The sequence below is a fragment of the Neolamprologus multifasciatus genome, chromosome 17 (assembly GCF_963576455.1).
Source record: "Neolamprologus multifasciatus chromosome 17, fNeoMul1.2, whole genome shotgun sequence".
NCBI lineage: Eukaryota > Metazoa > Chordata > Actinopteri > Cichliformes > Cichlidae > Neolamprologus > Neolamprologus multifasciatus.
The window spans coordinates 36,712,873-36,725,666 of record NC_140455.1 but is presented as its reverse complement, the minus strand read 5'-3'; the positions used below and the strand labels follow the sequence as shown (position 1 = coordinate 36,725,666).

The 12,794-nt window shown below is 42.8% G+C and overlaps 1 protein-coding gene across 1 annotated transcript; it reads right to left on the bottom strand.

The window, feature by feature from the left end:
* Positions 1-2,377: 2,377 nt before the first annotated feature.
* Positions 2,378-11,511, bottom strand: LOC146499813 (cornifelin homolog B-like). The gene is made up of 4 exons (XM_085138596.1): positions 9,161-11,511; positions 7,658-7,763; positions 7,382-7,563; positions 2,378-7,299 (listed from the first exon to the last, which is right to left on the bottom strand). The coding sequence occupies exons 2-4, from the start codon at positions 7,722-7,724 to the stop codon at positions 7,060-7,062; spliced, it is 489 nt and encodes a 162-aa protein (XP_084994722.1). The 5' UTR covers positions 7,725-7,763; positions 9,161-11,511; the 3' UTR covers positions 2,378-7,059.
* Positions 11,512-12,794: the final 1,283 nt, after the last annotated feature.

Genomic DNA, 12,794 nt, shown 5'->3' with positions numbered 1-12,794 from the left:
AACTGGCATAGTAACTCCAACTTTAACGGTCGTCTTCTTTCGTACAATCACAGAAAAAAAACGGACCCTCCAAAACTCTTCTACTGCCCCTTTCCCGCCTGCACGTAGCCATGCCCTCCCCCAACTAGACATCTGCGCAGTAGGACCAGTGTTGGGGAGTAACGGAATACATGTACCGCCGTTACGTATTTAAAATACAAAATATGAGTAACTGTATTCCGTTACAGTTACCGTTTAAAAAGGTGGTATTTAGAATACAGTTACTTTGTTGAAATAAATGAATTACACGGCGGTACTTCCCTGTTTCATATTGTGGCGGGTCAGGACTGTTTGGGTTTTGTTTGACAGCTACGTTCTGTTGTTCCAGGCGGCAGCGTTACGGTTGTCATGGTTACAGGGTGACGCTCTCTCTCTGCGTGTTTCCTGGGTGAGAGAGCGCCTGTTGTTGTTGTGCTAAGCTAGCAGGCAGAATGCTACAGGTATAGCTCTAAAGAATGTAGCATCATGGGCAGTGTAGTCCGTGCTGCAGGGAGAATGGACTGCCATACACGTTATGTGTCTGTGAGCGAGGGAGGGAGAAAAAGGAAAAGTACGAGCTGTCATCGAGCAAAAACGGGAGCTGGAAGCATGTAAATATAATAATAACCACTGCAGCCAAGAAGAGAGCCTGACGAGCCCAGTTGTAAGTAAGCTATTAAGACTCGACTGTACACCGTGTTCGTGTTTTCCTCCAAAAACAATAAGTTCTGTTGGAGCAGCCTTTCAGCGCCTCTCTCTGTCTCTGGCTAGCAAAGTTGATCCAGACAACAAAGTAAAGCTAGTTTTCAGCTACGAGCCCGACACAGAACCCATCGTATTAGCCAGAGGTCCCTTTACTACGGTTCGGAGCCGCGGACCTTCAGTAACAGTAATAAATCACAGCAATAGTACATTCATGTAGTTGTAAACAGCATGATAATATGTTAAGTAATCCAAAGTATTCAGAATACGTTACTCTCATTGAGTAACGTAACGGAATACGTTACAGAATACATTTTGGGACATGTATTCTGTAATCTGTAATGGAATACATTTTAAAAGTAACCTTCCCATCACTGAGTAGGACACATCTTAACACCTGCGATGGCGGGAAGAAAAAAACAGGAAGAAAGTGAAATATGATCTCTTTGCTCCCTGTCAGCACTCTCACTGCAGCAGTTTGCTTTTCCTAATTTTGGTTTCAAATCCTTCAGATTTAATTTTTGAGTCTGAATGTTTTCTTTCTTCTACATCAGGCCAACATTTTTGCAGCACTCCTTCCAAAATCAGTAAGATTTTGATCAAAGAATTCAACTTCTCGGTGTCTTCAAGTTTTCATTTTTTGACATTTGTGAAAAAGGTTTAGATTAATAATAATAATAATAATAATAATAATAATAATAATAATAATAATATAGTTTAGTAATAATAGTTTATAGTTTAGATTTTGCTCCCAGCTGTGTAACCCTATTGTTACAGCCCTACCAGCCACAGTGCTGCCTCAGACCCTCAGGCAGGCTCTTTTAGCTTTACATGTTTTACTTATGTGAAGCATTCACTTAACAGTGTTTTTCACAATGGCTAAAATAATAAACTGGTGTTAATCTTTTCCAGCTTGGAAGCCACGCCTCCTGTGACACCACTGTGTTACAGTGGATAAGTCGGCCATGTGTGAGATCCCTGAAGCTGTTTGCATTGTTAGTGTGATTTGATAAGCTCTTTATCTGCACACAGTTTCCAGGTCAAATTAAGCCCATGCTTTCTGTTTTGTAGGACATCACGTTCAAACTGACAGAGATTCATTCAAGAGGATCTTTGCATGCTTTGGATTTTGTGTTTGGCATAGATGAAGTTCACAAGCAGTCGAATTGATTTACCACTGAGGAAATGATAGGTCATAGTTGGACTGGTTGAACTGGTTGGACGGATTGGTTGTTTCTTTGTCATTTAAGTGACGCAAATATTCAATTCCTAATTTCATGATGTGACAACAGGCTATTGTTCCTTGTTGTTAGTTTTCAGTTTTTAGAGGATTCTAGGATTTTAGTTGGATTCGAAATCGAAACAGTGATTTAAATAAAAAAACAAACAGCAACAACACAAAAGCTTCTCAGAGGATGCAGGATAAAACTGAAAAATGGGGCCTGAACTCTTTATCGATTCAGTTCAACATTTCTAAACTCGTTTTGTTATCAGAACAGGAATAAAACCAAAAACAACTGACTACACAGCTGAGATAGGCCACATGCTAACTGGGTTACTCTTCTTTACTGTCTTTCCTCCATGCTGTCTAATCACTGAATCTTTTCAGATTTGTTTTTGCCACTCCTAGAAACTCCTAGATTAATTTTTTAAAGTAAAAGACGTCATCCTGGAAGCAGTTTTTATCAGGACAGAGAAAACTTGGTCTGTAAGAAAAAACAGATCTTCAATACCTCGACACAAAATCCTTTAAAATCCTAAACATTCAGCTTAGTTTTTGACTCTTGAGCAGCATACAGAACAAACATCACTTTAAATGAGGATAAAGCAGGAGATTTAGTAACATAAACATTTATGTTCTTTAATTCTATCTGTAAAAAAAGTAAACGTTCAAGTAGGTTAATTATTGAGAACTCAGAAAAAAGGATGATTCATTATACAGACAGAAAAACAAATCAACAACATGGGCGAGGATGTATGTTCATACGCAAAGATGAAAAGAACAAAAGACAGCAAACACGTTTAGCTTTTGATTATTATTTGTTAGTTTGCTTACTTGGTAGCCTGGGATCGGTCTGCCAGGACCTTCGCTCCTGGCCGCTGCCCGGCTCACATTGCTCCCAACCCCTGCGGTGCCTCCTGCGGGTGGTGGGCCTGCAGGAAGATGGGCTCATGTCCCTTTTTCGGGCTGTGCCCGGTCACCAGACACTCGCTGAGGGAACAGTTCACCCTCCTGTTCCCTCAGCTCCAGGGCGGGGCCCTGGTAACCCTATCCCCGGCTGGGTGAACTGTTCCCTCGATGGTCCTTTCATAGGGGTCTTCTGAATCGCACTTTGTCTGGCCTCTCACCCAGGACCAATTTGCCATGGGAGACCCTACCAGGGGGCAAAAGCCCCCAGACAACATAGCCCCTGGGATCCCTGGGACACACAAACGCCTCCACTACGATAAGGTAGTGATTCGCGGAGGAGATATGGAATGCCACCTCTCTGGTGGGGAAGGAGCCTGAGCTAGTGCGTGAGGTTCAGAGGTACCAGCTAGATATAGTTGGTGTAGCATTCCAGCCAGACTTTATTCAGACGATGCACTCAGTGATCATTACGGATGGACCATGGTGGGGTATTCCAACCCATTTATTCACAAGTTACTATAGACACATTGTAAGAGCTGTAATCATAACATAAAACAAAATAAACATTGACTTGATATAACTATGTTTCACTTATGCTAATTAATTGACAGAAAAGGCACAGGAGGTGCTAGCATCAGCCTGCTAGATCACTCAGAAACTTGTTAACAATCAAGTAATACATTTACAAATTGTCCGAAATGTAAACAAGTACAATACACAAACATACCTTTTCGCCTTCCAGCTAGATGCTAATTTAAAGATGGATGGAAAACAATAACTTTCTCATTAACCTTTTCTGTGGCAAGCAGTAGCAGTACGATCTTCCTTCCCGGAAGTTGCCCGTTCCGAATTTCAAAATAAGAGTTTAATCTATATTATAAGGTATAATTTGTTCAGGGATTTAAGTGTTTTAAAAAAAAAAATCAAATAAAACAAGTAATCTGGTTCATTTACAGTCGGCTTACCTCAACGCATGGCCTGGTCTCTGGAACCAGCCTCCTGGAGAGGGGCTGGCCTCTGTCTCAGTCTGGAGTTGCCCCTGGTGAGAGGCGGCGGGCTGGGGTGGGACCCGTTCCCTTCGCCTTTGGGTCAGGGAACGGGTCCTGACCGTCGTCTGCGCTTATGCGCCGAGCGGCAGTTCAGAATACCCAGCCTTCTTGGAGTCCCTGGGTGGGGCACTGGAGGGTGCCCCTCCTGGGGACTCTGTTGTCCTACTGGGAGACTTCAATGCTCACGTGGGCAATGACAGTGAGACCTGAAAGGGCGTGATTGGGAGAAACGGCCTCCCGGATCTGAACCCGAGCAGTGTTTTGTTATTGTCTGTTACGGTCTGCAAGATCTTCAACTCACACCTCGAGCAGAGCTTCAACAGCATTCCAAGGGAGACTGGGGACATTGAGTCCGAATGGACCATGTTCAGCACCTCCATTGCCGAAGCCGCTGCACTGAGCTGTGGCCGCAAGGTAGTTGGTGCCTGTCGTGGTGGTAATCCCCGAACCAAATGGTGGACACCAGAGGTGAAGGGAGCCACCAAGCGGAAGAAAGAGTCCTACCGGGCTTGGTTAGCCTGTGGGACTCCGGAGGCAGCTGATAGTTTCCAACAGGCCAGGCACGGGCGGTGGCAGAAGCAAAAACTCAGGTGTGGGAGGAGTTCTGAGAGGTCATGGAAAAAGACTTTCGGACTGCGTCGAAGAGATTCTGGCAATCCGTCAGGCGACTCAGGAGGGGAAAGCGGTGCTCTACCTGCACTGTGTATAGTGAGGGTGGAGTGCTGCTGACTTCAACTGAGAAAATTGTCGGAAGGAATACTTCGAGGACCTCCACAAACCCACTGGCACGTCTTCTGTGGTGGAAGAATAGTCTGTGGACAAAGGGGATGATCCGCCAATCCCGGTTGGCGAGGTCACTGAAGCAGATAAACAACTCCTTGGTGGCAGAGCCCCTGGGGTGGACAAGGTCCGCCCCGAGTTCCTGAAGGCTCTGGATGTTGTTGGGTTGTCCTGGTTGACACGCCTCTACAATGTTGCGTGGAGATCAGGGGCAGTACCCCTGGACTGGCAGACCGGGTAGTGGTCCCCATATTTAAGAAAGGGGACCGGAGGGTGTGTTCCAACTACAGGGGGATCACACTCCTCAGCCTCCCTGGGAAAGTCTATGCCAGGGTCCGGGAGAGAGAGTCCGTCCATTAGTTGAACCTCGGATACAGGAGGAACAATACAGTTTTCGTCCTGGTCGTGGAACACTGGATCAGCTTTCTATTCTCTCGAGGATACTTGAGGGTGCATGGGAGTTTGCCCAACCAGTCTACATATGTTTTGTGGACTTGGACAAGGCATTTGACCGTGCCCATCGGGGGGTCCTGTGGGTGGTGCTCCGGTCTGTTGTGGTGAAGAGAGAGCTGAGTGTAAAAGCAAAGCTCTCAATTTACCGGTCGATATACGCCCCTACCCTCACCTATGGTCACAAACTGTGGGTAGTGACCGAAAGAACGAGATTGTGAATTCAAGCAGCAGAAATGGGCTTCTTCCAAAGGGTGGCTGGCCTCTCCCTTAGAGATAGGGTGAGAAGTTCGGCCATTTGGGAGGGGCTCAGAGTAGAGCCGCTGCTCCTCCACATCAAAAGGAGTCAGTTGAGGTGGTTCGAGCATCTGACAAGGATGCCTCCTGGGCGCTTCCTGAGTGAGGTCCCACTGGGAGGAGGCCCCAGGGCAGACCCAGGACACGCTGGAGAGATTATATCTCTCGGCTGGCCTGGGAATGCCTTAGTGTTCCCCCAGACAAGCTGGAGGAGGTGGCTGGGGAGAGGGAGGTCTGGGCTTCTCTGCTTGGGCTGCTGCCTCTGCGACCTGGTCCTGGATAAGTGGAAGAAAATGGATGGATGGACAGTTTGCTTACATGTAAATTTGATATAGGTGACATGGGCGGTTGCCCAGGGCGGCATTGTAGTGGAGGCGGCATCAAGGGCAAAAAGGTTGCTTGTACTCATGCTGCCCCGAAATCATGCCAGTGCATTTTGGGGAAATAGCACTAATAAATACACTACTATATATTAGTGCTATAATAGAAGGGTGGGTGGGGTCTGATTTGTCTTCAGTTTTTAATGCTCTCTATTTGGATTCTGTGTTTCTATTTATAAAAGACATTTTGTCACAAAGACCCAGTATTTGTTTTTCAGTCTTTGTAATTTGGTTCTTTGATTATTGTTGTTCATGTTGTTGGGTTTCTTTAGCTCTCAGTGATCTTAGTCGCGTCACCTCAGCCTGTGTTTGAGTCTCTGTTGTTCACCTCCTGTCACTGTTAGTTACTGCTGTCTTTGTGCTCCATGTTCTGTTTCTGTGCCTGTCATGTGTTTCCTGTTTTATTTTGTTAGTCCCTGTCCTGTGTGCAGCGTGTCTGATTTTGCTTCCTCATCGTCTTGTTAGGTCTGATTTGTCCCGGCTGTGTCGCCACCTGTTCCCCATTCTCTTGTTGTCCAGTTTGTGTACTTCAGTCCTGTGTTTCACTCTGGTAGTTGTTGTATCGTACCCTCACCCTGCTGTGTTTTTGCCTCTGTGCCCGTTTTCCAGTTTGAGCTTCGTGCTTTGAGTTTCTAGTGTGAGTTATCTTGAGTTTTCCCAGCAAATAAAGCTGCACTTTGAGTTTAATTTTTCCTACTGATAGTCCTGCATTTGGGTCCTTCCTCCTGCCACACAGCACACACAATGACACATTTTAAGAAAAACATATTAATGAGGAGTGAAATAAAAAACGAAAAAAGCCACTGCAGGACTCCTGTTTGATCTTTATTGTGTCATGAAAGCTGTGAAGAGCACATCAGGTCTTCATCAATCTCAGTAAACTGTAAACTGATCTGAAGCAGAGTTTGGTGAATCTAAAATGATCATAAACGTCTTGGATTTCATATTTTTATTGATGAAAAAACACTTTACATCAGTTTTAACATCAGAGCAGATCTAACACCACGTCTAGCTCTCTACATGCAAGTATGTTTTTCTCATTAGCAGAAAAATTAATAGACTAAAATTGAATTCTCTGTATTATTACTGAAGCTATGCAGTGACTAATCTAAAAAGGCGACTCATACATTTAAACTAAATGTAATTTTTATGATTATTAGGAAGCTGATAGAAATATTTAACTATACTCTCAATTCAAAATGACTTCATTGTCTCGTATCACTGATAGAAACATCAACACAAACTCTGTTTGTCACTGTGAGACCACAGTGACTGCTGGTTGAGCCATATAAGCAGCTGGCACTGATTGTACAGGCATCATCATCATCATGGGCGCCTGCATGACTGGAGCAGGCTGCATGTTGACAATGTTGTTATTCTGTATGTTGATAACAGTGGGGGCTTGCTTACGATGCTTTAACTCACGATGCATCTGACACCAGGAGCACGTGGCGCAGCAACTCGAAATTACAATATCGTTAAGGAGAGAGCCCTGCAGAGAGACGGTACAACCATTATTTCTTTCTTTCTCTTTTTCTGCTTCATGACATTGTCTCATTGTCACTGCTTCATACCTTGATGCCATATCTGTTTCGCATGGCAGCCCTTAAAGACAAGACTGCAGGAGGTGGACAAGTAGGGATCCCATAGAATGAAGGAGCAAACATTAAATCACATAAAGGGAGAAGATTGTTCTCTCCAAACCTTCCTGCAACAGTGAGGGTGAGGAAGGGGCCGCACCAAAAACCATAGCAGCCTGAAAAACAGAAATACATCACCAAAGTGTTAACATGTCTGAGGTGCCTAAGACCCCAGAAATGACAAGAAAAAGATCTTAAACTTCTTCTTACAAGTACTCGCATCCTCAAAGCAATCCAAGAGACCACTGTCCCAGTCTGTCAAGGGTTTTTCTGCCATTGTGTGTTGAAGTTCAGCCACAGACACTAAATAATTACTCTGTAAAAGTAGAATGAAGTAGAGAAAGCCCAAATAAATCAATTGCAATGAAAGTCAGCTTTGTCTTCACCTTTGTTTTCTTTCAGCTGAGACAGAAAGCTAAAGAAACAGTAATCCGTGCCCTTTTTACAACTTACAACAAGTTAAAGTGCTTAAATGGTCTTCCCCGACCTTCCCTCTCTGAGCTGCACTTGCTTTTCCACTCACATCAACTAACTCCTGGATGTGTCGAGGACACAGCGGAGGCTCAGACGGACTTTTGCCGTAGTGGGTCCCAAGTTTTGAAATTCGTTACCATTTCACATTAGAGAGGTCTCTTCACCGCCAATTCTTAAATCCAGTGTAAAGATCCACGTCTTCTGCTTGGTGTTTGACCCAGTTTGATATTTATCATTCATTTAAAATTCTTTTACTCATGTTTCTATTTTATATTTAATGTATTTATTAATAAGAATATCTCTAGAATATCCCAAAATCTGACATGTTTGTGAACCAAGACATGGACCTCATTAAGCCAGGTGACGTCTGATCCCATTTGGCTTTAGTTACGCGTCTCTCCTTTATGCTCCATTGCAGGCTTGGGTATCAGTGCAGATCTATATACATGGATTCCTTGCATTTGACTTTGTTGATGTTTTTAACATTGTACTGTTAAATGTTTGGTCATGATTATAAGTACACTATTTTAAAAAAAATCAAGATTACAGAATTGAATCTGTTTCCAGGAAATGGAGTAACATATAGGATGGAGGGAAACATGCAAACAACTTGCAAATGAGAGCAGATGAAAACATGAAATGTGGACAAAGAAGTTGCTACTTTTCCATGAATACTCTTGTAAAAAACAATAGGAACATGTTACACATGTTGTTGTTTAGGGTACATCACTTGTGAATCAGGACATTGTTATATATAGCTACTTTGACATAGGTCGATTGATTGCAAGGCTAATTTATGACGTTTTTATATTTCTGTTTAACCCTTTCAGGCACAGTGTCACTACAGTGGTCAGCTATTGATGGTATACTTCAACATAAACTACTACATTGGACACTGATGTGTAACTCCATACCCTGGAACCCACTGGTCAACCAGTTGTCCACCTAAGTGGACATGTTAAACTCTTTTGAAAAGTACATGTTTTAAAAAGTGAAGATCAAAAATCTATTTTTTTCATGTCTAAATATGAATAAAAATACTTAAGAAAAACAAAATCCAGATTGACACTGTCACTATTTATGCATGAAAGAGTTAAGTTTCTATTGTATATTCATCCTCCATCCATAATAAAGAAAACTGAGCAAGTGAAATATCAGAATCTCTGATAAATGAAATAACTGAACTGACATCAAGCACTAAAGAAAAAAAAGAGATGACACAACAAACTCTTCACTTACTTCTTATTCTGCACTCTGATGTCTCTCCTCTCCAGCACTTAGTCACACTCTGTTCTTCTTTATCAAAGGAGGTCATGACATGTATTTGAATATTCAAACAAGTAGTTTAAATTGGCTGCACAGAGGTTAAGTGACTGAGAGTGAACTACTGAAAACTAAACCAGTGGTTTGATGTAAACAGAGCAGAGCAACGCTCTAATACATATAAATAAAGACTGAACGAATAACTGAATAAACGTATAGCTGACTGCTGGATTGTAGCCTTTTAGTAAAACTATGTAACCACTGAGAGAACTCTGGGTTCAGAATGAAGGCTACGAGATCAAGCCTGTCATCATCACTAAAAGCAGCTTGTTAAAAACACTTTTAATAGTTTCAGTATAAAAACTATTGCAATTTGTAAGTCTCCCAGTCAGCAGACAGACAGTATTGTGCTTGTTTGTGGTCATAGATCACCAAAGTCAGGAAAGTGAAAGCGATGGAGGAAGAGAGCCAAGAGTTGTGGCTATGGAGAGTTTGCTGAGTATTCTTGGAAAAACAGAGATGGGAAAGTTGACCTGTGGTTATGCTTGTTCCTAGTAGAAGTGTTAGGGTTTAGTTTACATCAGTGTGCTTACCATCTTTCTCTCTTTTAACCGCAGTCAATAAAGTATCTTTATTGTGTGTGGAGAATGCCCACAAACACCCAAATATAATACATTTAGAGACTGTAGTAGTTTGTGGGGCAGAGCTTCACTTTCAAGCAGTGTTTGGGAGAATCTGATATTTCAAATGAACAGAGCCTTTGTCTACACAGCAACGATGTTTGCATGTTTGAAAGAAGGTGTGCCAAACTATGAGTAGGTGTCTGTTGCACGGATTCTTTTTCCTTGTTTCTCCAGATATCACTTCCTTGTTCAACTAAAACGATAAGATTGTAAACTAGTACATTTAAAAGATTACATTTAGATTTCCAAAGCGTCATTATTTTATTTGAACTTATACTATATCCATTTACAGATGCACACCAATATGGTTTTAAGACAAATGCAGCAGTATGAATGTGCTGGTTTGGGACAAAAATGTCATCTACCTACCAACAAGCAGAGGGTAAATAGAAATCCTGTCCATAGGCTTGATTTCTTGCATTTGCTCAATATCTCTGTTTTAGAAATCACATGACTATCCAGCGTTGCAACCAGGAAGGAGTTGCAGTCTTACACACCTCGTACTGATTTTATATAGTGGAGAGTACAGGGTGGGCCATTTATATGGATACACCGTAATAAAATGGGAATGGTTGGTGATATTAAAGTCCTGTTTGTGGCACATTAGTATATGTGAGGGGGCAAACTCCTCAAGATGGGTGGTGACCATGGTGGCCATTTAGAAGTCGGCCATCTTGGATACAACTTTTGTTTTTTCAATAGGAAGACGGCCATGTGACACATCAAAGTTATTGGTCATGTCACAAGAAAAACAATGGTGTGCTTGGTTTCAACGTAACTTTTCATGAGTTATTTACAAGTTTCTCTTTGTTCACAGCCATTGACATGTTGAAGAGGTTAACACGTGAGGAGCGGATCGAAATTGTGTTGATATCTGGTGAACGCAGTAACCGGGTCATTGCAGTAGACTTCAATGCAAGACACCCTACGAGACCACCCATCTGCCATGCTAGTTAGCAAACTACTTGCTAAGTTTCATGAAACTGGTTCAGTGTTGGATTTGCCAAAATGTGGACGCAAGAAAACTGTCACTAATGAAGAAACATCAGTGGCTGTCCTAGCTTCATTCAGCAAGAGCCCACAGCGTAGCACTCGTCGCATGTCACTGGAGAGTGGCATTAGTCGAACATCCCTTTGGCAGATATTAGCTACTCACAAATGGCACCCTTACAAACTCCAGCTACTGCAGCATCTCAACGAGGATGACCCAGATCGGCGCACAGAATTTGCAGAATGGGCAAAACAAAAATTGGAACAGGACCCTCAGTTCACGCAGAAGATTTTGTTCAGTGATGAGGCAAACTTTTATGTGAATGGTGTTAACAAACAAAACCACCGATATTGGTCTGACACTAACCCACATTGGATGGATCCTCCAAGACTGTTGGAACAACAAAAGTGATGGTTTGGTGTGGTATATGGGGTACAACGATAGTGGGTCCATTCTTCATCAGTGGAAACCTCAAGGCCACTGGATATTTGAAATTGCTACATGATGATGTGTTTCCCTCTTTATGCACTGAAGCTGGCACGTTCCCTGAGTTTTTCCAGCAAGATGGTGCACCGCCACATTATGGGTGCCCGGTCCGAGCATTCCTAGATGAACAGTTTCCTGGAAAGTGGATTGGTCGTTGTGGGCCAGTTGAATGGCCCCGATACGAGATGTGCAGCACCTGAAACTACGGATACTGGATGCCTGTGCTGGCATTTCTCCTGCGGTGTTGCTATCAGTGTGTGAAGAGTGTGAGAAGAGGGTTGCATTGACAATCCAACACAATGGGCAGCACATTGAACACATTTTATAAGTGGTCAGAAACTTGTAAATAACTCATGAAAGGATATAGTTACGTTTAAACCAAGCACACCATTGTTTTTCTTGTGACATTACCAATAAGTTTGATGTGTCACATGGCCCTCTTCCTATTGAAAAAACAAAAGTTGTATCCAAGATGGCCGACTTCTAAATGGCCACCATGGTCACCACCCATCTTGAGGAGTTTGCCCCCTCACAAATAGTACAGAAGTGCATCTCATGTGTTTATTGTTGCATGTCATCTGTGTCCTCATGTTTCGCCTGCCGCTGCTGTTGGTTGGAGGAGTTGCAACATCTTGTCAACAGAAGACTTTCTAGGTTTTATTGGATTTTTTATATATAGATGAGTTTTATTGGTGGGAGTTTTATGGTTTGCTGTTGCTGTTGTCCACGCAGCCTTTAGAGTAAGCCTGTGGCTTCACACAACAGATTTCCTTCAGTTTTATTCCCCTGTTAGGTTTCAGCAGTACAGCTGCATTAGGCATTGTACTGATTTGCTTTCTAGTTATTGTGCATCAGGCGGCTGAAGCTATTGGCTCGGGAGTACCGCTGCAGTTTGTTTAAGACAGTTTGCCTTCCTCACAGCTGACAGTATGGTACATAAATATCCACCGCTAGTATGCACAGAAGACTAGGCTGAGTGAGTTAGTTTTAATAGGTAGATTAGTGGGGGATATTGCTCCTGTTAATTGTGTGTCCAAGGTTTATTGCCTGACCAACGCGTTTCGGCTTGTGGCCTTCATCAGGGTCATCCTGGGTGACCCTGATGAAGGCCACAAGGCGTTCTCATTCAATAACAAAGCTTTATTGAATGAGAAACATTCTCTGTTTTTGTTACCAAGGCGTGACATTCAGTTTTTTTGATGGTGATTTGTTGCAATACCAAACCTTTATGAGAGCTTTTGAACACATGGTGGAGAGTCAAGCTCACAGTGCTAAGGATTGTTTATATTTTCTCAAGCAATACACCAGAGGCCATCCAAGAGAAATGGTGAGAAGCTGTCAGTATATGCCTGCTGAGTAATGATATGCTAAAGCTAAATCTTTGCTCCAGGAAAACTTTGGCAATTCGTTGAAAATTGCTGCTGCCTACATTGAAAGGGTCAGTAAATGG

Coding starts and splice junctions, on each gene's coding strand:
- LOC146499813 (XM_085138596.1), bottom strand. CDS start 7,724: ATGGCAGAAAAACCCTTGACAGACTGGGACAGTGGTCTCTTGGATTGC. Junction 7,564..7,657: donor CTTTGAGGATGCGAGTACTT/GTAAGAAGAAGT, acceptor TCTGTTTTTCAG/GCTGCTATGGTTTTTGGTGC. Junction 7,300..7,381: donor GAAACAGATATGGCATCAAG/GTATGAAGCAGT, acceptor GTCTCTCTGCAG/GGCTCTCTCCTTAACGATAT.